This window comes from Gymnogyps californianus, chromosome 3 (assembly GCF_018139145.2).
Source record: "Gymnogyps californianus isolate 813 chromosome 3, ASM1813914v2, whole genome shotgun sequence".
NCBI lineage: Eukaryota > Metazoa > Chordata > Aves > Accipitriformes > Cathartidae > Gymnogyps > Gymnogyps californianus.
The window spans coordinates 19,773,212-19,801,099 of NC_059473.1; the positions used below are offsets into that span (position 1 = coordinate 19,773,212).

The following is a 27,888-nucleotide window of genomic DNA, read 5'->3' on the forward strand; positions in this document are numbered from 1 at the left end:
TGTCATAAAATCAAGAAGAACTATATAGACATCTGGGAGAAAAATGTTGTTCTGGAACCAGCATCTCAAATGTCAAGACTAAAATATAATTGCAGATAGTCAATAGGAACCTGGCTCTTCATCCTGTGGGCAGAATGCTGTGATTAAAAAGTCCTGGAGTTCTGTGATGTAAGAGTTTTTATTGTTGGAACAGGATTGTGGATTTGTTTTCTTGCTCAAAAGTTAGAATAGTTCTGACCTTTCTTTTTTAGGGTGATGGTTTGTCAAGGACGGCTGAGATGTTATAAAAGAACATAAAGACGTTGTAATTGAAATTTAAGATTGTTCTGAAGGTTTAGGGAACTGGCAGATATGAAGAAAAGAACTTGATGTATCTAGGTGAAGAGAGAAAAACAACATCCATAAAAATTAATATGATAAACTAATTACTATGTTAATATGATGTGGGCACCATTTGGTTACCTTGCCAATATATAGATCCTCTGTTCAGTGTGTCTCTTTCCTGGTTTGTAACATCTACAAGGAATGGACATTTTCTTCTGTGTGCTGAATGTGCTTAGGTGTCTAGCACATACAGGGCACTACTGTTACTTAAATACACTTGTGTAGTTATATTTATAAAATAGATATAATTTAGAGTAAGAAAGGCACATTTCCCTGGGAAAGCTCCAACTGTTCTCATGGCATGGGACGGACAGATTTTTTGCTACCACTAATTAATTTAATAGAGAATATCTCTTTTCAAACAGATACTTTAATCAGTCACAAACTTACTAAATGTCTTTCCTAAGTGTAAATGCTTATTAGTGAAGTTTTATTTCACTTTGTTGATTTATTTTGTTTCTGATTCCTGTTAAGGGCTTATCTTTGTCCTCAGTATTCTTCACATTGTGGGTGTTACAGATTTCATACCCATATCAATTTGTAGCACTTTCACCATCTGTACTGAAAGAAGTGAAATCTGCATTTGTTCTGCCTTTACTCATCACCTTTGTAAATAGTTTGAAGTAGAAGGAATACTACAGGGTGCAGTCTTGGGGTTCTGCAAAGGAGACACATTTCAGTTGTGGCTGGCTCCTGTGCTTGGCCACAAAGTCTTCATGGAAGGAAAAGCTGCTTGCTGTCAGGACTAACAGCTAGTCATAGGTTACTCTTTTGTCCTCATTGAAAGCACAAGTTTTTTGTCATAGGGTAAAATGTTGAGGAATAACTAAATGGAAGTATTTTTTTCATGACACACATTTGCAATATGGTTTCTTGTTTTCGATCAGCCTTCTAATTCTCTTTGAGCTTTAACATCTTAGCACACAAGTAAATTTTAGTTAGCATAAATTCTAAATTCTTCTCTTTTCTAATATTTTCACATGACTTATTCAAGCTTTAGTTTCTTCAGACTTCAGCTTCTTAGCATTTTGCAGTGTAGGCACTTTCAATGAGTTAAAAAAACAACAAACCCACAATACTTTATTAGCCTCATAAGAAATCCTTGCAAAAAAATTATATCCAGCTAATGTTTTTACTGAGAACATACCAAAACAAATACGCTGTTTGAATAAACTTTTTTTTGACCCAAAATTCAGAACAAACTGTTTTAACAGATGTGCTTATAACCAAAGCAAAGTCTATTTTAAGCTTAGATACACAAGTGTTTAGACACCTAACTCCTCTGGAAACAAGTGGGAGTTAGGTTCTAAATACTTCCGTGGAACTGGGCCAGCAGTATAGTAATGGGTTATAGTTAGCATTGGAAAGCCTGGAATCTTAAATTCCTTCTTCTCTTCTCTCAGCCCTTAGATGTCTAACTGCTAGGAGGCACTATTTATTGTGTACCATGTGCCTTAAAACCAATAGGTGGCAAGAGAAAAGGCATTCCATTTCTCTCACTGTGAATTCTGTGCATGAACAGAGAAATCAGATTTTTTTTTTTCTTGTAATTCATTCTTAATTTTGATACATGCAGCCCTTCAGAAATTCAAAACGGAGTCGACTCTTCTGTGAAGAAGATGACAGACAAATAAACACAAGGTCACCCAAAAGAAATCAGAAGGTTGCGATGGTTCCACAGGTACCTACATGTATGCAGATATTTTTACCAAAAAGGGGAACAAGCCTATCTGTGTTAGTTGAAGATTAGAATACATTTGCTTTTCAAGTTGCATTATCAGTTTATGAATATTCTTGTGAGGAAAGCTGTTGCTAGGAGTAAGCCACAATTCAAAACAGATTTATATTTTTCTTCCTTACAACTGGGTTCCTCAGTTTGTTTATGGGAGTACCTGTTCTTTTTGATCCTGGACATAAGCGTACAGAGCTAGAAAGGATTCCAGACTAATTGCCCATCTTGCTCCCGCAAACAATCGTATCCTGTAGTCTGCATAAATTTATTCAGCTTCAGTTAAAAACTGACTAGATTTCTTGCACTGACTACATCATTTAGAAGGCTGCTATAGAACTTAATGTGTTCCAACAGTTAGGAACTTGCTCTAGATTTGTAGCCTAAATGTATTCATGGCCATCTATACCTTCTTGATCCTGTAATGATAATGTTCTCCAATTCAAACAGCTTGTTTTTCTACTCCTCCACTTGACTGTCTACTCCTTGATACAGCATGAAAGAGCAGCTGTAATTTCTCTCAGCCTTTATTTGCTATGTTAGACAGGGCAACATCTCTCAGTCTGAAAGAACTGGCTCTCTAGTACCTCTGTCATCCGAATCACTTCTCTGTACCATCACCTTATGAGCCTGAATTTGCCACACTGAAAAAGTACTGTTTGAATACTGGTCTTATTTGCCTTCTGAACTGTACTGTGCAGTGTCAAATGGGGAAGACTTAGCAGTTGCCATTTTGCTGGGTCCATTTTGTCAGAGACGAGGACCATGACATTTCTCTATTCATTACCATGATTTCTTAACAATAGAAAGGCCTGGATAACGTTCTAAGCCCGGTTGGTTTGTACTTAAATGTCTGGTTCAGGAGGTCCAGTGATTGCTAGATAAACATTTGTGAGGGACTGCAGCTGCCGTAGCTCACAGATCTTGCTGACCTGCTAGGCTTTGTTTCCCAGAGTTCCAGTGGGAGAAGGGGGACCTGTATCTAGAAGGTAGTGGTTAAGCGCAGCTGGAGCCAGCAAGGTGCCTACCTTATGCTTTATCCTATTATTGCTGCTACTAAAAGTCAAAATACTTTTGAGCGTTTGGGGAAGGATAACAACTGATTATGGCATGGGGACCCAGTTAAACTAATATTCTCAAAAAGCTGTTATTTTTTGCAAATAAGTTTTTCTTTCTGTCAGTTAAGACAGCCATCCCTGGAACAAAATTACAGAATTATTTTTCTACGGTCTTGTTTAAACGCAGGTCTATGTATTATGCATGCAATCTAAGACAGTGGTTTTTCTTCAATTTATAAAATAGCTTTCAAATGTAGTTAAAACTTGATTGATTATGTCCATGCTAGTTTCTCTTGCAGTTTTGTAAAAAGCAGACACTCTGCTCAAAGCTTTGGCTGTATTACGTTCCTGTGCTAGCTTCATCCTCAGTTTAAGAAAAGTTAGCAAGAGTAGAAGCACTAATGCAAATGAGGCAGTTGGTGTTGCTGGCATCTGAGCCGCAACATCACGTCTGCTCACTTGAGACAATGTTCAGTGGTGCCTCAAACTTTTGAAGTCTGTGTGTACTTTAGTGCCATGCTATTGTTACCAATAATGTAGTTTCAGTGTTGGAAAATGTTTCTGTTAGAAGAGCTCTGTATAGAGATAATTTGTTGTATTGATCCTGCTAAAGTTTGCCATCTGTTATGTTTGATTGCTTTGCTGATATAATGCAGTAAGGATTATTATAGATCTGCAACAAAAAAATTGTCATGAAACAGTACGTGTGATTAGAATGTAACAATTATTAATGTGCAAACTTTTATCAAGAAAATCTAGTTTAATTATTTGAATACTGAAGAATGTTACACTGTGTTTAACTACTTCCTTTATTTCTTCTTCCTTTCTATTACCTAGAAGTTTAATACAACAATGCCAACACCAGACAAGAAGGCATCACAGAAGATTGGTTTACGGCTTCGTAACCTGCTCAAACTTCCCAAAGCTCACAAGTGGTGCATATATGAATGGTTCTATTCAAATATAGATAAGTATGTTTGTTTTATGTAATTATCTCTTATTAGTACAGAAACAAGTCATTTTCTGAAATTGAGCTGCAAATTTCCATATATTGGTTAGATACTCCAAAGTTTATTCTTAAATTATTAGTTATTGAAAATTATTTCATTGTTTTTTGGGGTTTTTTTTCTCCTTTTTATAATGAGCAACCTACTTGGGTAGTTCCTTGGGTAGCCTTCTATGGAAAGCCTTCCTTCATGGAAGTAACTTTCTTTTTATCACCTCTGCCTCTACCAGATACAAGATTTTATTCATAATGTTTTTAACATCTTAAGCAGGAAGTTATCAGAACACTTAGACTTTTTTGAACCCTTGGATCAGTGTTACACACAGGGGATTGGAAGGAGACTGCTTCTTCATAAGGTGCTGCTTCCCTAAAAGGTGTAAATGTTGATTTTGGATATTTCTTCCCCATCATCGTGTTTTTATTGTGATCACTAACAGAGCTCTGGGTTGTGACTATTCAGCTGTTGTCTAGATATCTGCGTCCTTCTTGGATCTCCTAATCTGTCTTCTAGACTGTTTCTGCAATTTGTGCCTCAGAGTCTTTGGCACTTGTTCTCTTAACGCCACTAGCAAGGTGGTGTGAATTGTTTAAAAGAACTACTTTAATTTAATCCCTAATCATGAAAAGCTAAAAATTCTAAAATGTAAAAATCATTATGGATGAATGAAATCTTAAAATCTACACTGATTGACTAATAGATGAAACACTGGTATTTAATATTCTAAAGAATGGCTTCAGAGTTAACAAGCATTCTTTTCCAGAATTTATTCATAACGAAATAATTACTGTTTTTCCTTCCTATTTTAATCACAATTGCTGTGGCTGTTTTCCTTAACTGAGAAAGCAGTCATAGCAACAGAAAAACATTTTAGGATATGTTCATCACAAGTAGAAAAATTACATGTCCATTTTAGTTAGTTTTAAATTCATCATCTGTAGGATTTAATTCCTTTGAAAGAAGTAGTCTTTACATGCTTTTTTTTTCTCCTTATTTAAAAAAAAAAAGGCAAAACAAAGAACCCAAACCCTACTTATTCCTAGTAGTAATTTTAATATGTGACATTTATAATTATGATTTTTACAACAGTCCAAGAACTCTTAGTTTATTCTCAAATAATTGTCTGTGGAACTTTAGGTCTATCAGTAGACTAGAATTTGAGTTTAGCAGGTAATTCTGAAAACCTCTTTGACAGTTATCAACGTATGCTTGTAATGCTAATAAGATATGATCATGTTAAGATATTATAACATAGTTTACTAAGAAACTATATATCTTTGGAAGAAAAACTTCGATGTATGTTGTTTTGAGTGATATGATCTAGACAATGAGAAGCTTAAAAAAGTTTAAAGCATAGAGCTAACTGTCAGCTGACAGAATATGGCTCACGGTACAAGTTTCAAAATATTTTAATCGAATTGTCTCATCCAAAATCAAAATTATTGATTTAAATGCCATGTCTGCTATAAGTTTTTGAAATATTTTAATCTGTACAACTATTATCTGTGATTATTAGATTATTAAAACTGTTTCAGTTGGATTCTCTCTACGCTACTGCAGAGGACTGTTTTCTGTAAAATCCCATTGACTTCTGATACACAGAGACTTCTAAAGAGCTACTTACTACTACAGTGATCGTAGGCCCTCAGAAATAGATGCAGCTGTAGCTTGCTTACACCATTTCCCAGAGCTTCCAATCTTGTGGATGCTTTGGGTTTACAGTTTGCCTGCTTAGGGACAAGTGATAGTAAAAACAATCAAATACAGATTCTCTTTCTCCAAAAAACCCAAAACAGTTGTTGTTTACACAGATATCTTATGTTAGCGACAGTAAACCTGGATAAAATAAAACTCTCTTGTACACTTCCTTGTCTGTTTCCTGACCCTCATTGATCATTCTTTGTGATTTCCTTTTCACTTCATGCCACAGCCGCAGATCCTTATACTGCAAAAATATTCTCTTCCATTCTTGTCTGAGTCTCCTTATCTCCATGCACCTTTCGTCTCTCCCACCACCCCACACACTCACTTGCAAGCGGTGTTGCTTCCAAGATCCTTTTTGTTCTGTGCTTGGGGATATTCTCCTCTCAACCCCAGCGCCCTGCAGAGAGTGGAGAAAAGTGGCTTTATCTAGGATGCAGTTATTCTTCTGTTCTCACTAGGTGAGATCTATTTCAGTTGCACATAGTCTTTAATGATTAACCTGCTATTAGATGGGCATATCCATTGCTGCTCCCTTGTCTCTTCAGCCCAAGAAGGATGTGGTACTACAAAGTAAAAGGCAGTCATAAAACAGAGATATAGACAGGTCATAGCATCAAAGAGAAATTCATAAGTTGTGCAGGTAGGTTCTCTGAACTGTGACTTCTATAATACTGATCCTCTGCTTCATCATGGAGTCATGGTATGATACAAGAAAAGTCTCACCTGTATAGCTGTAGAGAATGACAAGTTGGCTCAATTTCCTGTATTTTGAACCCTCTGTTGAGAATCTCAGTTATAATTGAATGAATTTAAGAAAAAGGTACTGTCTTTCTATTTCTCAGTATCACATTGTCCCTTCCTTTATTCTCAATACCTCACCATATCTTTATGGTTTCCTTCAGTGTGTTGCAGTATCCTCATGACACTGCATTGGCTTTGCTGAAGTTTCATTTGGTGCCTTTATATACATTACAAAGCAGGATGAATACATATGTTTCCTTGCAGTAACAAGAGAGAGGAACATTTTTAAACATCACTGATAGTAAGGCTCAAGTAGAATAATAGTCCTGGAAACTTTCTGTCTTTGTTTTCAGTTGAATTTATTTCAGGTTAAATTTGTCCTTTGAATAGGAGTGTCTTGTTTATATGACTAATTTATACTTTTTGTTTTCAATATATTTCTTATGATGGATGTTTTTTGGAATCTTGTGACAAAAGTTTACTAAGTGTAGTTAACAGAGGACCAATTATGTTTCAACAGACCACTATTTGAAGGAGATAATGACTTCTGTGTATGCCTGAAAGAATCTTTTCCAAATTTGAAAACCAGAAAATTGACAAGAGTAGAGTGGGGGAAAATCAGACGATTAATGGGAAAACCACGGAGGTAATTTTTTTTTTTCTTTCTTTCTTTTCAACTAATAACTACATGTAGTTTTAATGTTACTGGAATTGTTCCTTCTAAAATAATTTTGCGTGCAGGTAGTAAAGCAAAATAATAGCTGAGAGTAGAAAAACATTTTATTGAAAAGGTGTTCTCTGAGCACACACCCCACTCCCCCCCCCATTCCTTATATGCGTGTGTCAAATCCATGTAGTTCTCATGAGCATGTACTTGAAATGTTCTCTTCCCGCTCTAGATAACTGAGTGTACAAGCTAGGATATGTTGAAATTATTATTGTATCTTCTATGCTGCAGTGCTTCCTGGCATGGAAGACAGGCCAATTTTTAACTAAGTTTTTTTTCTGGCTATAACTAGCTCTTCCTGGGGAAAACAAGTGCACATTTTCATCTCATTTATTTTATTTTCACAGAACCTATACAATTTAGCCTAGAGGAGAGAAGGCTCAGAGAGGATCTCATCTCTGTGTATAAGAGAAGCCAAGGCCAGGCTTTTTTCAGCGTTGTCTGGAGATAGGACAAGAGGCAATGGGCACAAGCTGAAACACAGGAGGTTCAATCTTAACATAAGGAAACACTTCTTTTTACTGTGAGGGTGACTGAGCATTGGCACAGGTTGCCCAGAGAGGTGGTAGAATCTCCATCTTTAGAGATACTCAAAGGCCATCTGGACATGGTCCTGGGCAGCCTCTTGTAGGTGACTCTGCTGAAGTGGTTGGAGCAGCTGACCTCCAGAGGTCCCTCCCAAACTCAACCATCCTGTCATTGTGTAAGATCAGGGGAAAAATGTATAAGTAGTGTTGCAGAAATAAAAGACTGGTTTATTTATGAAAATACAAACACTAAAGCACTGAATCCATTTCCTAGATCACTGTACTGAGTCAGATTATATTTTGTCTGATGGAGGCTATTTAATCTCCTGTACCTATAAACAACTTTACATAACTAAAAATTGCCAGTCAAGGGAAGGCAGCAGAGCCAGCTTAAAAATAGTTCCTTTTGGAAAGGTGTTCATATCATTTGAGCTTAACTGAGATAGGTTTTCGTTCCTCCATCATCATGCTTCCCACTGAGAGGGAAATGGTGTATTTGGAGGTTAAATCATCACTTATTCATTTGACTTCTGCCAAAAGTGGGTACCACTATAAAAGATCAGCTTGCCTCATTCAGCAGTCTGTTGGACCATTGATAAAACTGTCTTTTTTTTGAGGAGGGGGAGTGTTGTTGGTTTTGGTTTGGTTTTTTTTGTTAAGCTATCATACAGTTAGTTTTTTAAAAAGAGAGACTCATGCCTAAGGAACCACAGGTCTAAATGGGCAGGAAGTTGTTTTATCCGAATTCTGAAGTACAAGTATTTGACTGGATATAGAGTCTTGTTTTGTTTGTTAACCAAAACTTTACGAGTTCTTGCTTTTTATCAACATAAAATAAGCATTGCTGTTTGCTTTTCATCAACATAAAATAAGCATTCCTGTTTGCTTTTCATTTCTTTAGTAATTTAAAGAAGAGCATTTATTGGTAGTCTTTTTCAAGACGTCCAGAGTGGTCTTTGGCCTTAATTCTAAAAGATTTTGAATTACTCTAAATCATTTGAATGCTTTTTCAAGATAATTTTCATCTACCTCTAGAGCAAAGTTTTTTTACATTACTATTCTGTTAGAAATTCCTTTTGTCTGTCTTCATCATATGCAAGTAAACTAAACACCATGTCAATACTGATATCTCCCCCTGAGGGAAGAAAAAAAAATAAGACATTTTGCATCCACAGTGTTGATGGCAGAGGATAATAGTGTCTCTGTGTGAGAGCTGTGCACATGGTTGTTGTCTTTTTTGAATTTTGTTTTAAATATATTGTAATATTTTCTTATGTCTGCTGCTACTTTAAATGTCCTATCACACCATCAACAGTGTGGTTGATTGGCACAACAGTATTCTTCATGGGAGCCTGCAAAGCTTGTAAGATTCCAGTAAACTGTGGGGAAAGATATGCTCCAAGAAAAGGAAGAGGTAATAGTTAGTCTTGTGTACTCTGTATAAACTTAATTGGGGTTGTGAAATACCAATGGATATGAATTAAGCTCAGATATGCTTGTCCTGCCACTATATGATGGTGATGATTCCTCTGTTAGTTCAAATTCTCATGACCGAGGTAGAAACTGAGAAGAATGTTCAACCTCTTAAAAAGTCTCTACAGAAAACTAATGAGGTTGCAATGTGATCTGTACCATAGTTTTAATCTTCATTTTTTCATAGGAATGGCACGAAGATGGGATAACTTTTATTAAATACATTTGGGGGCCGTGGGGTTGGAGATTTCCCTTAACAGAAGCCAGAAATATGTTGCAAGTACTTTCTACATCCATGACCTACAGCATTCGGAACAGAGACTTTTTAAGAACATCTGAGCTAGCAGTAAAACAGTAGTTGCTGTTGTAGGGACCTCCAAGCTCAGTAATTAGTATATCAGTATTTGAATTTGTATTTCTAAGAGCACAGGTCAAAGAACAGGCGATATCTGATATTCCTCATGCAAGACCCTGGACATGATTAGAGGGACTAATAGTAAAGTCTATAATGTTGCCTTTTTTTTTTTTTTGCTTTTTGCCTTTTTTTTTTTGTCTTGCTGTGATTAGTCACTCTGTTCTCCTCAATGGAATTGAAAAGCTCTGACCTGCATTTTGCTACTTCATAGTCACAGCCCATGGCAGGCATTATTTCACAGTTGTTCCTCCCCAGTAGAAAATATGAAGCAAATAGCATCTTTGAATGAGAATATCCAAATAAGCTTTGCATAAGTCTCCCAACCACCATCACTCTCTCTCTGCCATATCCCTTTCCAGATATTTTGAATTCCTAATGAGGATCATTAGGCAATACACAACTCCAGGTCAACACATTCTGCTCTTCAGTGGTAAACTGGTGGGTGGGACACGCACCTGTGGTTGCTCAATCTGCAACACCGTTTCCAGACTATACAAAGACTAGTGACGACTTTTGCAGTGATAGTGATTGGAAAGCCTAGTAAAGGAACCTTCAGTGCAGCGCATTACTGCACGTACCTGACAAAAAGTACGTCACAGCTTCAGTTCATTCCTGTTCATTCTTTTTTCTTTTTTTAATGTCTTGCTTAGGACTAAGATCTCATTGTGTTAACACTGTACACACTGGACAAAACAGATGGTCTATGCCCCATATAACTTAGAAACCATGTATAAGATAAAAGGCAAATGATGTATGCGTATAGGTGTGAAACTGCTGGTCAGTATGAAAGTGGTCTCAGCATCCTGGCAGCTTAGTTCTTATGATCTTCTCATACACATTGCAAGAAAGAGAAATTTTGGAGAATGGTGAAATGGCTTTGTGGAACTCTCCGAGTAAGGGGTATACAGAAGAAAACATAAGAATGTTTATTTTGTCATATAATAAGAGAGTAGTAGAAGCACACTTGGAAATAGGAGCTGATTGCTCAGTACTGAGTGAGAGATAAATAACTGAGGAAGATCTTGTAGGGATTTAAAACAGAAAACAATTTGCAGCGTAGAAGGGAGAACCAGCGGAGAAGTTGTCAGTCTCTTCTAAAGTAACCTTGTAAAATAGGACTTTTTATTGATCAGTAATCAATATATAACTGAGTTCCACAGAAAATGTTTGAATTGCATTTGACTGCAGTAAAGTGATTAACAAAGGTAGTAAATTATTTGATAAATAACTGCTGCTGCAATTAAGCAGACCTGCAATGGCATCTGTACTCCTTTTTTAAATTACTTCTTTCATTGACACAAGAATGATAAAACTTTTTTTTAATAAGGAATGAGAGATAGGATCAAGTCCTTAATGTCTTTATGCTTTCAATGTCTCCCTCATGCATCATGCCTATTCAGTAGGTTAAAAGTGAAAATGAATAAAACCAAGTAAGGGCCTTGGGAGTAAGTCTTCCACCTTTGAGATTACATTTTAAGACACACACACACACCCCCCCAAAATGGGGGAGGGGACTGCTAGAGATTATCTGATTTTACACAGTAGCCCAAGTTCAAACAAATTTGTACTTTTACTATGATCAATCTCAGAACAATTCATCTGCATAATAGAGATTTTGTGGCTGAGTTGTACTCTGCACAGATGCAAGGAGGTGAGACAGAGAAGTGCCCTTTTATGTTCTGAGTCTGGTGCCCTTTCATACTAAGTTAGTTTAATTGAGCTAATGAGCACATGTGAAAGGGATCTACTATGTATCAGTAAGTGATGGCAGCCAGGGTCCTCACAGTAAGTCCTCCTTACATGCATTGAACTGGTATTCAGAGTAGACTGGATGTGGGACCTACTTTAGCTTTGTTATGACACCAGGTGGTTCCCTATAAGCAGAAAAAGTCCTAAAAAGTTTTACTCTTCTGATATACTAATGCAACAGCTAGCATTCCTGAGTATTATTTTTAAATAAACTGTTATTTTACAAGTGATAATTCTGGGGAGTAAGACTGTCTAAATCCTCTTCTCTTGAACACTTCACCCCAAGCTTTTTCATTTTCCCTCACTGATTTGTAAACTATGCCTATTTATTTGATGTGTCTTCACATATGTGTGTTTTCAGTGCTGAATTTAAGTATAGTTTTACCTAATTGTATTATAGGTGTTCCTCTGCATTCTTTGAGGAAGAGAGATCAGCGTTAAAACAGAAACGGCAGAAAATAAGACTTTTGCAGCAGCGGAAGGTTGCAGATATTTCACAGTTCAAAGATCTTCCAGAAGAAATTCCATTACCGCTTGTAATAGGAACAAAAGTTACAGGTAATTTCTTAAAAGCAAACAAAAAACAGCCCAAAGATTTTAGTAAACCATAATATACTTAGTGCACATAGATAAAATAAATTTAAAACATCAAAAATTGTATGTTTTTATTGTTAGCTCATTGAGAAGGTGCTTGTGAGGATTAGCGAGTATTTTTAAAACAGTGATACGGTTTTGAGGTACAAACTTAGTATGGTTTATTACTTCTGCTGTTCAAATTGTAGAATTTTTTTTTTAATGTCTAGTATATCTAACAAATCTTGGAGAGAGATGCTTAAATGCAAAGAGCTGAGTGCTGTCTGAAAGTTTAAAATCTAACCTAATATAAAACTTGAGCTTTATTTTTCCATAAATATAAAAATATCTGGTTTGAAACAGATATACAATTGATATTGCAGTGTAGTTGGACATGTATACTAAACATGACGTTGCCTTACTGAAAAAACTTACACATAACTGAGGAAGGAATATTGTTAAAAACATTCCCCAAATTCTGTGTAATTTTATAAAAACTTGAATTCCTCTGTCCTGTCTGTTTGTGATCCAGATGCTTTTCACTTAAGCATGGTGTCTCCCACTCAAGCCACTACTGTTCGTTGCTTTTTGTGTTCTTCAGCAACACTGCCCTTAATTGTTGCTGAAGAGCAGGCATGCACATCGCTGCCTCTCCTCACTCTCCTAGAGCTGTATCCTTGAGCTGCGTTCCTCATTGTCTTTTGCTAAATAAGCAGTCATCAGTGGAAGTGATCAAAGAGAAATGGTATGCAAAATCATCCGGAAATTGACTTTTGCCTGCAAAATCTGTCTGTCAGAAGGTATTGGGTATTAAATAGTGTTTTATTTAGACGTAAGGATTAGATTTGGGAAATACTTGACTTGCAAAGATAAATTTGACAAAAATTTGGGTAGTATTTCTATTGCATACAATTCTTTTTCTAGGTTTACTTTTTTCTTCATTTAATCTGTGGGTTTTAAATATACATATAAAGGGTTACTTGCAAAAGATATTTTAAGTCTATTTTTCTCAATGGTATCATAACATTATAATGTTTGGGTTGTTGTGGTTTGTTTTTTGTTTTTTTTTAAGCACGTTTGCGAGGTGTCCATGATGGACTATTCACTGGACAAATAGACGCTGTAGACACTCTTAATGCTACATACAGAGTGACTTTTGACAGGGCAGGTCTTGGAACACACACAGTCCCAGATTATGAAGTTCTTGTAAGTATTAATGACACATTCTTAAAATAGCTGTAATAAAAAATAAAATAAAATTTAAAAATCTACACTTGTATGCTTTGATCAAAAAGAAGAAAATTCAAAATATTACATCCAGGTGGTATTGTCATAAAGTAGAAACAAGCATAACAGATGCATGGGAAATTGCAGGGGAATGAGCTTCTACTGTTTATGGTTTTATAGAACAGGATAACTCTCTATGATAAAAACATAATGGCTCAGGCTGGAATAATTTAGTAGACCTACTATTATAGGTTATTATAATAGCCTGAGTTTAATATGAAGAAATATAACGAGTAGTGTAAGATCCCAAAGAAATTTCTGCTATGGGATCCCAGCAGGATTTGCAGAAAATGTTCAAGAAAACCTGGCCCTTTGTAATTTGCCAAAGTCTGGAAAGGCCTGTGGTAGTTGCAAGCAAGTATTATGAGTTGATTGAACCTCATTTTGAAAATTCTTATGGTAGTGAAGCTACCTGCGGGGATGTTGCTTTGGTCAAACAATTTGGGATTATTTCTTAGCTCATAGGCTTTTGTACTAATTTATGAGCTCCAGGAATTCTTCCTGCTAAATAGTCTGACCAAGACGGCAAGCTTTTCAGAGGACCTCATGTTCTTTTGTATCTTGTGTAGTGTTGAATCTGCTAAGGGCCCATAATTTGTCTAGTCTCTGTCATGATCTGAGTTTGGAGCCTCTGCTGAACTCCTGTTCAGTCATGATTTGTCTGCAACTTGCCAATAGAGTTTTTGGAAATATTCTTGCAGGTTTTATTTGATGTCATGCCATAACACTGAAAACTCCAGCAATGGAATATGATTTTGAAGCTCCTGCTAGCCCAAAAGCAAAACGTTAATCTTTTAAGGTTGTTGGGTTGGGGTGTGGATGGGCATGGCTAGTCCAGATTCCAGAAATAAATTATGTATTCCAAAAGGTGTGTAAAATTAATTAATCTTACAGCTGAAGTACATCCTTCCTTTTCCTGTCTTACAGAGTAACGAGCCTCATGAAACCATGCCAATTGCTGCCTTTGGACAGAAACAACGGCCTTCAAGGTTCTTTGTGACCCCTCCCCGATTGCATTATACACCTTCACTCCAGTCTCCAATTACAGTAAGTTACTTTTTTCATGTAATATTAATCATTGGAATATTTTCTGATACATGTTGAAACTGTTACCTTAAACAGTTTTTGAGATTAATTTTCTGAGGTTATTCAGCAAGATAAAAATTTTAGCAAATCCCTCTAAAAATAAACTATTAAAGTAAATGTTCTTTCTTGTATAGGACAATGATCCTTTATTAGGACAATCTTCTTGGAAAAACAAAATTTCAGGCACAGATAGTGAAACACTAGGAGGCTTTCCAGTAGAATTCCTCATTCAAGTGGTAAGTGTTAACTGCAACTCTTAATTTTGTTGTGTATTGTCCTTTTGTGTTTAACTGCAGAAGAATTGGCAGAATAAATGACCTTCTGTTGATTTATGACAGATATGGTGATATCCAAATTAACTTTTGAAAAGATGTTAATATTTGTTTTTCATCCCCCCCTCCCCCTGCCTCTTCTTAATTTTCTTACTTGTTCATAAGCTTTGAAATATGCTGCTCTTCAGACCGCAGGAGGGGCTTATGTCTCCAAAAGTGTGTCTTATTTTTCCCAGCTCTACAACTTGGTCTAAAAAAAGATACTATTTCTACCTGCAAACTTGGTACTGAGTTAAGACTTTTTAAAGACTTTTTATTTTTTATTATTTTTATTTAAAATATACTGGCTTTATGCAAAGAACATTTGCCCATGTGTATTATCATATATTGTATAATATTGTATTTTATGTTATGTAATGTCCTACCCTCTTGGAGAAGAAAAGAAGCACTTTTTTCCCTGAAAGCAAACATACATGTTATAGATAAGAAAACTATTTTTTTGTCTTTATGAAATAATTTCTCAGTGATTTTTGTACACCAGTTCAGAAGAGCACAGACAAGTAATGTTAGGAAGCTGAGATTCATCGAATATCAAAACTCATCGAAGCAAGTTACTCTTCAGGATGATGGAAGAATGTAATTGCTCATGTTGGCTTAGCTTAAGATCTGTGATTGAATTCTTTAACAATGAAAGCTGTTTTGAACATGCTAAAGGAGATCGGAATGATCTGTGCTTAAAATATTAAGAACTGAGAAACAATACTGCTAAATGCCTCTCAAATTTTAAAGTGTATGTAATTGGTCAAAAGAATCAAGTTGTGTCTGTAGCTCACATGAGACACTAATATTCTGGCCATTCAACATAATCAATTTTATTTGACAGAATGATCTATTCAGTTTTTTAGGGGAAACTTATTGTATGAAGCTAATTTTGAAAAAGGTGGCTTGGCATCTAGCTTAGCTAAGAAAATTTAAAACAGGTGTAGTTGCTATAAGATTAATTATGTTAGAAATCGAAATACACAAAAGATACAGCCTTTGTTTATGCTGCTAAACTGTATCTGCAGCTGTCCTCCTACTTGAGTCACTGAGTGAAACTGGGTAACTGTTGTGGTTTAACCCCAGCCGGCAACTAAGCACCACGCAGCTGCTCGCTCACTCCCCCCTCACTCCCTCCACGGTGGGATGGGGAGGAGAATTGGGGGAAAAAAAAAAGTAAAACTCATGAGTTGAGATAACAGTTTAATAATTGAAATATAATATAATAATAGTAATAGTAATGAAAAGGAAGATAACAAAAAGAGAGAGAAGTAAAACCCAAGAAAGACAAGTGATGCACAATGCAATTGCTCACCACCCACTGACCAATGCTCAGCCACTCCCCAAGCAGCAATCCGCCCCTCCCAGCCAACTCCCCCCAGTTTATATACTGGGCATGACGTTCTATGGTATGGAATACCCCTTTGGCTAGTTCGGGTCAGCTGTCCTGGCTATGCTCCCTCCCAGCTTCTTGCACACCTTGCTGGCAGAGCATGGGAAACTGAAAAATCCTTGGCTTAAGATAAGCGCTACTTAGCAACAGCTAAAACATCAGTGTGTTATCAACATTATTCTCACACTAAATCCAAAACACAGCACTGTACCAGCTACTAAGAAGAAAATTAACTCCATCCCAGCAGAAATCAGGACAGTAACTAAGGTGTATTGAGCTTTACAACTATTTAGTGCATCAAGTTGATCTGTTTATGATATTGTTTCTGTATTTTAAATCTGAAAATGTGTGATTTCTCAGTCACGTTTGGTAGTATATTATTACTCGTTGTAAGGAAATCTGAGTTTTAAAAGTATAGGCCTGTTGCTTGTATTACAAATGGTGGCATTTTAAAAAGATACTGCATTAATATGTATTTTTGCTTGAAGATTGTCAAAAGATTTTGAACAAAATCAAGCCACAGATTTTTGGCATTTGTTTATATGAGCAACTTAATACTTTATCCAGGTTTTTGATAAAGAATCGTGAGGCTTAAAAAAACATTTATTGAAGGACTGTGCATTATTTGTAAGCCTAGCCTCTTAAGCATTTTAAGCATCAGCTTTTTTATTAGAAGTTTAAGGATGGTACTGAAATTTGGTGTTGTGAAATACGTGAGACTGGTGAATACTGATTATTGATGGCACTGCATTCACCAGTCCAGATGTATTTTTATGTTAAAGGTGACTGTTAAAGATGTTCTAGCCTTTCTGATACCCTGGTACAGTAGAAAGGTCAAAGCTCTCATTCTGATTTAATGGTGATTCAGGAAGTAAATGATCAGAAAAATGTTTGATTCCAAGAAAAATTTCTGGAGAACTATTGCCAGGCAATTATTTATGATACCATGAATAAACAATTTCATGGGAAAACTTTATTTTGGACAAAACAGAAAAAATGCAGCACACCTTGAATAAGGTTTCAACCCAGCCCCTTAGTTCTCTTTTACAGGTTCTGAAATTAATTTGGAACAAAAGGAAGTGTAGCCAAAATCACATGCAGACACTGACAAATAATGTTAGGGATATTCTCTTTACTTATAACTTGCAGTTGTAAGCAAACATTGGGACTGTAACAACTATTTTAATCATAGTTCTACACTGGTGAGTCTTAGTTTTTCTAAATCTTTATATTAATTTCTGCATGTTTACATTTTGGCATCAGAAACTGCTATTCTTTCTGGTTTTTACTGTGGACAAACATATGCGGATTAGGAGAAGAATGGCTTGAAAATTAACATTATGATATTAAGAATAAAGTCAACAATAAACAAGTAATAAATTAAAAAAAAAAAAGTCTTTCATGCTTACATGCAATATGTAATGTATCCTTAAATATTTCATAGACTATACTGCAGCTCAAAATCGATAGATTACATTCTTACATTCTAGTCAGTACTAAAATTTGGAGGATGTTTTTCCAAGCGTTCAGCTACAGCTCCCCCACGCACTTCTTGTTTTGTTTTGGGGAAAAAAAAGAGATTGGGAAGGAAACAGTCTAGGACAACACAGATTGTTTGCAGGGTTGCTGCATGTCCAGTAGAGGGAGTATGTTAATGCAGCACGTTCAGAAAAGTGAGTTGGTGTCTTCCTGGTTGCTGTGGAAAAAGGAGTGATCTTCTCAACTTAAATGCAGGAGGAAAAAATCTGAAAATGGATACTGGATTTTTGACTATTTTCTGCTTATGAAAATTTTTAAAATATTCCGTAGTAAGTTATTGCACACTTTACTTGGAAATGCTTCTGGTTTTATAAATATTCTTTTGACTAAAAAATGAAATCTAAAGTATAAATCTAAACATACTGGTTGGGTTGTTCCTTCATCTCTTTTAATGTGGAAAAGCATTGTACTAAAAACTCATTTCCAGTTTAATGAGAACTATAAATTATAACAGTAAACAGGATGAGTTATGCTGAAAATAGAGCTGTTAGGCAAGAATTTCTCAAGGAAAATAGGGCTGAACTGAGTTAAAGCATTCACTGATGATACTGGCAAATGAAAATGGAAGTCTATTTAGTAAAATGTACCAATGAGAGAAAGTTGGTAGACATCATAGATACAGTGAAAAGTCAGAGTTTCTTGTAGAAAGAATCAGATTATCTTGATCACTGGAGTATATCTGGGAATAGGATGAATATAATATAAAATCCAAGCTCATGAACTGGAGAACTAGGGCCCGGCATCCTCGAATATGTTCGGATATCAAAGTAGAAGTTAAGCACCAAATACCTTGGAAGTTTTGAGGACAAATAATATATTCTGCATTAAGTTGAGGACTCGCCAGCTTCATGAAGGACATAGACGTGTTAGGCAGTTGCTGGATGGTGACAACAGCAGAGCTTGACGAGTAACTTTTTGGCAGCAGTGGCAGATGGTGTATGGTGCTTTCCTTCCTCCCAGGTGTTTTTTTGCCAACATGAGCATTTGTGTGGTGTGTTAGAAACTAGATCAGAGAGATAATCCAGCTCACAAGTAACAATTCTAAAACTTTTTTTCCTTGTCTTTTCTGAATTTATTGTTTTGTCATTATTGGTTCCCTGATTGGGTTCTTCATGTAGCTGCAAAAATGCAAGTGCTGGCTCAGCACGGGCATTGGGGGACAGCACAAGGACAGAAATGAGCAGCTAGAATTGGAAGAGTGATAACCTATGCAGTATTGCCTCTGTGTGTCTGACCATGGCATAAGACGCATCTGGCAAAGTGTTTGTGGTAGAAAGAGACACATACTGATGCTGTTTTACAGGCCTAGTTTACAGATCTGTACCTGTCATACTGGTACAGGCTTCCTGTTGCTCACATTCAGGAAAGATGACAGTGAATGGAAAAAAGATACAGAAAGGGCCACAAAAGTTTAGGAGATCAAGAGCCTTTTATAGGAGAGGAGACTGGAAAGGCTTGGGTTGTGATTAGTGTAGGGAAAGAACAGTGGAGAAGAGATGCTTTTACTGTCTCTGAATAAACAGGGATAAATACAAGGAGGGAGAGCCTATATTTAGCTGACAAACAGCTTTGGCACAACAAGTTACTACAAAGCGAACAAGAATGCATTTAACATGGAAATTCCAAGAATATTCATAATTAGCTGAAAGAGGTCCTGGAACAATTTTCCATTAGGATTTGTGAGGGCAAGAAACCTGGCTGTGTTAAGACTGAATCTGAAAATCAGCAAAGGGGATTATATATAAGCAGATGTATGTTGAACTAGGAGTTCCTATTTCTCCCAGTCCCATATTACACTACTAGGATGCAGTTAACCTCTTTGAAATGTATAAAACCTGAAATCTTGGCTCTGTTCACATCAGTAATAAAACTGTTGCTGGTTGTAGTGGAGCTAGGATTTCTGTTGGGGCCCTGGAGAGTATGAGTAGTTTCAGGAGTGATGTGTGTGTTGAGAGCGCTCCCAGTGATTTCCACTTCAGCCTGCTAGGTCCCAAGGGCAGCAGAAACAGGGTATTTCCATTATGAAAGAGGGAAATGGAAAGCCCAGAGCTGTTCTGTATAAAATAGATCCAATCTCTATACCAGGTTTTACTGCAGGAGTGTACACAAAGGGCTGGTGCTCGGTCGAGGGCACAGCTGAGAACAGGCTGAGAACTGTGTGAAAAAAGGTATGGTAAGGTGAGTGATATTAATTGTAGTACATGATGATAACACCCATTGCTTTCCTTCAGGCTGCAAAAAAAGAAGTTTCTTGATTCTTCAGCCTCTAGCTGGCCATAAATTATATTAGTCTTCCTACACAGAATTTCAGCTGATGGATTTTAGCGTTCTCCAGTCTAGGGCACTTGAAAATGCTTTAAAAATCTCTGGAAAATCCATCGTTTAATTTTAATTAATTTTTATTTCTGCATCTTAACTTGATGAACAACTGAGAAATGTATTTTAAAATTATGAAAGAAACACATTTTATCATCTTGAATTTCTATGGCATTTCAAAACTGCTTAAGGACCTATTCATTCTAAAAATAGTTCCTTTGTTTTAGACCAGGTTATCAAAAATCCTTATGATCAAGAAGGAACACATCAAACAATTGAGAGAGATGAATACAGAAGCAGAAAAGCTGGTGAGAATGTTCTCTTTTCAGTTCTTAAAACAGGATATGCTTTAACAGCTAATGCAAATAGATACAATTAAAACTAGAGTCTAGATAAAATCTATATTTTATCGCTTTCTATAATGTGAAATTTTTTTATTATTTTTTTTAAAGACAAGTCAGAGAGGTCATTTGTTTCAAATATGATTCTCCTTTGAAAGCATTATGCTTTGCAAACTGATTAATGTTAACATTGGGATAGCATATGTCAGTTGACACGTAAAGTAAGTAAATACTATGTACTTCGAGAATCTTGGGTACAAGTTTATATGGTAAGACATTCATCATAATTTTATTTTGCAGATGGTAGGTACTTATTTATTTAGCTTTCTGGCTAAAACAATACCTCAGTTCAGAGATTTTTCTACATATAGCTCTGAGTGCCCTTGACCGGCATTTAAAATTACAATACCAGAGCAGCTACAGCATAATTAGTGGCAGCAGAATAGTTTTTCTTACTAGGCTTTATCTAATCATCAGTCAGTAAATCAAAATGATACGAATGCCTCTTCTACCACCCATGGCTATCAGTCAACTTTAAAGTGGAAAGCTATCAGTCTCAACCTTCTGCTAGTGTCCATTCAGACAGTTGTCTCTACAACGTACAGACAGAAGGCTAAAGGTTTGTGGAGAGGAAGAGGAGTCCTTTTTATTTCTTGAAACCAAAAAGCTGATTTTTTTTTTTTTTCATGTAAAATATGTGAATGTTGAAGGATTTGATTTTTTGTGGTAAGATTTCCCTCTTTGTCCCTTCAGTGATCATGTGCACCTGTGTGTTCTGTTATTCTGCTTCCTACTGCCCCATCCCTATGTCTCTGTAATTTTCTTCTTTTGTGCTGTCATGCTGCTCTTCAAAACCTCGTTATTTGAGTTACTACATTATTCTTTCCTGTGCATCAAATGTTTTGTGTTTTAATTTTGCACATTAATAATTAAAATAGATGCAAAAAGAAGCCAGATTAAAACATACCATTGCAACCTCCAATTCTGATACTGAAAAATTACCAACTCTTCTTAAAACAAACAAAAACTTTTTGTTTTTACTGAGATGTTAGTACTTTTGCATAGATAAGGAAATTCATAGGGATGACAGTAGCCTTCCTCTGACAAGAATCCAGATTTTAACATGTCATTCAGCTACTAAGTCATAAATTACCTGTATTGTTATTTTCCTTTATATTCTTATTCCACAAAATTGAAAGAGCAAAAAAGCAACAGGGAAGAAGGGGATCTAGAAATAAATGTTAAATTTGATGTATTTTAGCTCAGTTGTAGCCTAGATAAGGACTTTGAGATACTTTTGAAATTCTTGCCTTGCGCTGTTTCCTTTGTAAACCAGCAATCATAAAGCAAACTCCGTTACTATTCAAGGCTGTCCTGATAAAAATAGAGGACGTGATACCTTTCTATTGGGCCATATTCTTAGCCTGTCTTCTAATCCTCTCTGTCCCTTGGCAATCCCATCGACATTTGTGCCGCTGAGTATATGTTGTTTCTCCTTTAAAATGTATTTTCTTTGAACAAGAATCTTTTTCTGGCACCAATCCACTTGAACATTAATAACATACTTGAACGTGAATAAAAGAGAATCCTTTGAGTTCATTCGGGTATAGTTTAATTGTCAGACTTTGATAATAATTCATACAATTGCGATTTGATAATTGTTAGAGTAACACCACTGTTTGGTTTAAAGCAATCCTTTTATGGAGACTTTTTTTTAAATGACTGATCCAATATAGAAATAAATGGAACTGACCAAAATCAGAACTGGTACTGAATGTAGTCCATTATTATCTGGCAATAATAATAAATTTACATGAGGCAGGGGATGCCTTCAGAGGAGCTATTAATACATACAACTGCACATTTTCTATTTCATTTTTCTGAAAGGACAGCTTATTAATAGTTAAGTGTCTTGACAGCACTATACTAGTCTTGGTTGCACACTATAAACAAGTTACTGTGTACATAAAACAGTAAACACTCTTCTGATAGCCATTTGGATAAACAAATCTAAATAAAAAGGATGGCTAGTTCATTTTTTCACTTGACCTGCAATAAAGACAAGGTAAAGGTGATGCTGGTTGTTCCAGAGAAGCATGTAGATGCTCAGTGACAGAGATGTTATCTGCTTCCATCTACTAAAAGCCATCCATCTTTTGTCTGACAGTTCAGCTGTTTGTCAGTGTTTCAAGATCTTTGATTGCTCCCGGATCAGAAATAGTGCTGGTGCTGAGAAATATTTCTTTCATCGTCACTAGCATAGAATGCCCTTAGCCTTTCCTCTCTGATGGGGAATTCACAATTGTCTGCGGCTTTCACAGCTAACCTGGCGTAGTCCAGTCTGCTCTAGGGGGGCTGGTCACTGAAGAAGGTCTGAAAGTTACAATTTTTCCCTTACGTTCCAGAGCTGCAGGAAGTATATCAAATTTATGCTGCTTTCCAGTTTGCTCTTAGGTGAATTCTGAAGTTACGGTGTTAGTTTAAAGCCCTATTAATTTGATATTCAGACTTGTAAATCCCTGGAGATCATTTCAGTGATTAAGTTTAATGAGGAACTTTGAACTGAACTGATAACTGAAACCTTGATTTTGAGTTTTTGACCTGGATCCTCCTGATGAAAGCTCTTGCTTTTGCAATTTGCTTTATCTCGTGGTGTAAAATCTATAGCTACAGGTTTGCTTGTATGAGGTACCTGTATCTCAGACTTGTGGCTGAGAAGCAGCGGAAATACATCCAGCTTATCTTGCAAGAGGCCATTTGTGGAGGAAATTTTATAATATATTGTATGTTTTGTTTCAGTTTCATAAATATCGCCCAAACAATGTCAAGACACATTCTGAAAACAGTATAAGAACAAAGTACTGTATTCTGGTGTTTATTTTTTGTGGAAAATTGTGCTTACCCAAAATACTGATGTTACCAAATATAAGCTCTGGTAACTTTCTTTTTTGGCAGAACTGTTAGCTGTAACAGAAGGCGCGTAGCACTTGAGTCATCCTCAAGTGACCACTAACTTACTAGACAGCTGTGCCTCCCATCCTGCAGCAGAGGTGGTCGTGGCCTTATTGTCCTATACTGTTCTCCTACTGACAGGATAGTTTTCTGTTCATACAGTAGAGAGAAGCCATACCCAATTACTGGAGAAATCAGCAGGTCAGACCATAGTCGTCTTCTGCAGCATTTGCCACCACAGATTATCATAGCACTTTCTGAAGAGAATAAAAGCATGGTCGGTACTACACAGTTGTCACTTGGAGTTTTAAATAGTGATACTACATTTTAATATTTCGTATGTTAACATTTTTCTATTAAACACTGAGATTTCAAATATCTCAGTATTATTTTCCGGTGAAAATTCCTTTTGATAAATTCAAAAGATATAAATGTATGGTATTGCATTAACTTTAATATTCTTTGTCTTTTCCACAGAAATCTTATTCTATGCCAATAGGCATTGAGTTTCAGAGGAGATACGCAACTATTGTTCTAGATCTAGAACAACTAAACAAAGACTTAAATAAAGTTTTGCATAAAGTTCAACAGTATTGTTATGAGGTAAGATTTTGCTGGAATCTGTATGTACTCGTTGGTTGTGCTTAACCTAAGTACAAAAAAAAAATCAGAATTTCCTGGGAATAGGGTGTCAATGGGGGTCACTTTGAAATGAAACTAGTAGTAGCTGTATTGGGTTCCTTCTCTCTCTCTGTCTCTGCCTTTGTCTGTCTGTCTCCCTTTCTTTTACCAGAACGCAGACACTTTTGCTGATGCCAGTGGCCAGTTTTGAAATAGACATACATGTACATAAATGAAGAAAAAATACTGTCTGCTATCTACCTGTGAACTCTGAAATCATTTGTCATTTCACACACACACCAAATGCAAAGGAGATCTTTATTCTTAATTTCTCTTTGTTATATCTATGCAGCTTGCTCCTGACCAAGGCCTCCAGCCTGCCGACCAACCGACAGATCTGAGGCGTAGGTGTGAAGAGGAGGCTCAGGAGATCGTCAGGCAAGCAAATGCCTTGACAACAGGACAGCTTTGTGTTGAGAGTGAAAACTTAACGGATCTTATCTCCAGACTTACAGCAATATTACTGCAAATTAAGGTAAAATGGTTGCAAAAAATAGTTTCTCCCATAAAATACGTAGTATTAAAGCTCTGTCAGTTTCTTTGTGCCGAACTGCGAGAACATTTTTTGTTTTCTTCTCCTACAGTGTCTAGCAGAAGGAGGTGATCTGAATTCCTTTGAATTTAAATCACTAACAGATTCATTAAATGACATTAAGAATTCAATAGACTCCTCAAATATCAGGTATTACTTTTTGAATATTTAATTCTTAATTACACATTTTGTGCCAGCAAGCAATTCTTACTGTATTTTAGAGGTGAACATTGATTATAATTAAGGGTTTTAATCTGGTAACTTTTACTTATGGGAATGGTCCCATTTAAAAGGGGGCTTCTTAAAGGGAGTGTGAAATTAGCAGTTTTCTGTTTGAACCTATCGGTGAAGTAACCTGATTTAAAAAAAAAAAAGAAGAAAAAAGTGCTAAATTGATACAGCAACAACTAGACTTCCTTGCTCTTCAGTCATTTATGGCAGCTAATAAGTTACTTTAGAACGTTTTCAGACTTTGAAATCCCACTAGTAAATATAAGTTCTTTAAACCACAGAACACTACGATTTCAGTATTCTTTTTGCGTAGTTACTCAACCTCTTGTTTGTAAATATCAAAAGCTGGCATATGAGACAATTATAGCTTCTGACCAGCTTCCATTAGCAATATTTTAAACCAAGAAACAGACGAACAGCCATATTGTGCCACATCAAAGGCCCATCTAGTCGAGATGGGCCATTTTTCAACAGTTGTCACAAGCAGGTGCCTGAGGAAGCATTATAAAAATAGCAAGAATGTGGTGATAGCAAGAATGTGGTGGTACTTGTCTGGAGTACACTGCAGCCTCCAGCAGTTTGTGACCAGGATTTTTTTTACAATTATAATGCTGCTAAATTACATAATTTAGAAAATGTACCTAAATGCTAAGTATTTCCTTATACCCTCCATATTCATATTGCTACATAATAATGGGAGGCTGCACACATGAATTTCCCTCCCCCCCAAAGATAGTAGGATGGCCTTTTGATTTAAAAATAATTATTGAGAAATGCTGTTTTATAGCATTTTTCATTAGTAAAAACAAAAATAAACCCCAAGCATTAGTGAAACTTCTCTATAATCAACACTACAAATTGCACGTTGGAATGGATTCAACTAAAGGTTGATGTACACTGCGAAGAAGGTGATGATGTTTCCATTTCACTGTATTTATTTTGGGCATTTTAGCATCTCTTCATAATATTTTTATTTCATTAACTCTGGTCATGTTAAAGTTTTCTTTAAAGTACCCAAGTCAGTAACTCTTGATTTCATGCAGCTGTTTGTGCAAATGGTGTTTTCACGTATGTCTCTCTCAAGTTGCATTAGTATGTACTACTCTCTGATTCATCTGAATTTTTGTATTGGCTATGTTCGTACCTTGACTTTCACTGTAGAAATATTCAGACAGAACTCTTAAATATGGGGTTTAACACCTTTTTCTTTTTTTCCCTTTCTTCTTCTTCTCTTCCTGTAGTTGTTTTCAGAATAACGTTGAGATCCACGTTGCACATATTCAGAGTGGTCTGAGCCAGATGGGAAATTTACATGCTTTTGCAGCTAACAACACCAACAGAGACTGAAAATTTTCTTTCAAGTGTACAGCAAGTAGTTCTGGAAAATCCTCTTCCTTTATATAGGCTTCACCAAATATCCTAACTGCCAGAAGATAAGGGAAAAGAAAACCTCTCAGAAAGGACCCTTTTAAATATATTATATCTGCTTCTTAAGAAAACCAGCATTACTGGCCAGCGTTACATTAGATTTCTCCATTTGTTATTCACATACAGTAGTTTTGCTAACTGGTAATCTCTTAGTAATTGCATTTATTATCATAAACTTGAAAACGTACTTTCATATAATTTGAACTTAGTTTTTAAAAGTTCAGATGAATTCTGCACACCTCTTGCTGTTGGCTCTCCTGGCATGTTAGAAGTGATGAAGAGGAAATGGCTCGAATTGGTAGCCACACGGCAGGTCTTTGTTACGTAAAGCTACGCCTCTGCGTAGGTGCCTGAGAGTTGCCCTTTCAGCCTTCGGGTAGCGTGGTGACAACGCAGGCGGAGTGCTCCTGACCTACAGCAGCAGCAGGATACCGGCAGCAAGCAGAAGCTGTAAACCTGAGGACGTTGGGCAGGTCTATCGATCAGTCAGTGTCTCGTTGGAACTTTTAATTTATCATAACTTATAGAAGGAGTCTTATGAAGGAATATAAAAATGTAACTGGTAACTTTCCAGAAAGAGATTGGTTATGGCTTTTTCCCTCCACGCGGGGCAAAAGAAGTGCTTTAGTTGGTATTTTATATAAATGACTGGTTAAACGTACTGTTTTTCCAAATTTTTGTTTGTTTTGCACAACTTTTAAATTAGACTACTGGTTATCCAACAATACCCAACATCTATAAATACGAAGATTTTTATAATTAAAGATAACCAGTGAGGTAAACTGCAAAAATAAAAAGTGACAACCTGCCTATGAGTACCTTTTGGAATGTTAATCTTGTAAAAAGTGTGTATTGGTTTGTTTAAATAGTCTTGTAAAGCTTCTGTGTAATGAATTGTTTCCAGATATGAATTTTCAGAGATAGCTGTAGAGATGTTTTTGATTCTTTTAGATGCCTCATTAAATGAGGTCTTTTATATGTTAATGTATAAAGAATATGTAAACAGGATTATTTTCAATTTTAAAATTTTGTATAGTTTAAAGATGCTTCTGTATTCTGTGTTGGTATTGTGCCACTGCAAAACTTTAGTGCAGAGTTTCTATTTAGCTAAACTTGTTCTGTTAATTAAGAGAAATGCATAAATCTTTTATTCTCAATGACATTTGTAACTCTGAATAAATTGACCTATGAGAGTTGATATATTTCACAAAAATGCAAACTTTTTTGCAGAAGGTCTCAGGTCATTTTTTTTAAGGGAAGTTAATTTAATTGCTGAAAATGAAATGTTATGAGGACAAGGTGAGTAGCTGTTTTAAAAGGTATTTAGAAATTTTACAAGGGATGTTACCAAATAATGCGAAGCACTGATTTTTCCGAGTTACCCATGGAAATTTACCTCTCATAACGCAATAGAACATCGTAGTGGTCCCTGCAATTGCTTTTGTAATTACATTACCCATTGTTTTGTGGTGTTACGATCCGTTTGGTGAAGACGACAGAAAGGTCCTCTCCCACTGCCCTTTTCATTGAAACAGAGAAAGGTGCCAAAGCCTAACTTAAGGCACATAGGTTTAGTCTGACGGTGACTGACGTGATCTACAGCTAACTCAGGGGGAAAAGGAACTGTCCCCTCGCACCCCTGTCCTTGTCATCTGCTGCTCATAAAACCCGCTAGCGTGCCGGTTCAGGCAGCTGTGCCGCTGAAGA

The 27,888-nt window shown here is 36.2% G+C and overlaps 2 protein-coding genes across 6 annotated transcripts in view; one reads left to right on the forward strand and one right to left on the reverse strand.

The window, feature by feature from the left end:
- LIN9 (lin-9 DREAM MuvB core complex component) overlaps positions 1–27,379 on the forward strand; it is a 40,087-nt gene extending 12,708 nt beyond the window's left edge. For 2 of the 5 annotated variants that reach the window (XM_050895053.1, XM_050895054.1), the window contains exons 4-15: positions 1,961–2,065; positions 4,009–4,142; positions 7,141–7,266; positions 11,912–12,069; positions 13,157–13,290; positions 14,299–14,418; positions 14,592–14,693; positions 20,244–20,324; positions 23,787–23,912; positions 24,283–24,465; positions 24,575–24,672; positions 25,995–27,379. In XM_050895053.1, the coding sequence (XP_050751010.1) occupies positions 1,961–2,065; positions 4,009–4,142; positions 7,141–7,266; positions 11,912–12,069; positions 13,157–13,290; positions 14,299–14,418; positions 14,592–14,693; positions 20,244–20,324; positions 23,787–23,912; positions 24,283–24,465; positions 24,575–24,672; positions 25,995–26,100 (1,473 nt within the window). In that variant the 3' untranslated portion in view covers positions 26,101–27,379. The remainder of the gene's footprint in view (positions 1–1,960; positions 2,066–4,008; positions 4,143–7,140; positions 7,267–11,911; positions 12,070–13,156; positions 13,291–14,298; positions 14,419–14,591; positions 14,694–20,243; positions 20,325–23,786; positions 23,913–24,282; positions 24,466–24,574; positions 24,673–25,994) is intronic. The other 3 variants (XM_050895056.1, XM_050895058.1, XM_050895057.1) reach the window with 3 other exon arrangements.
- The window catches only part of EPHX1 (epoxide hydrolase 1), a 330,376-nt gene that overhangs the window by 91,526 nt on the left and 210,962 nt on the right, over positions 1–27,888 (reverse strand). The gene's annotated exons all lie outside the window — the stretch shown is intronic.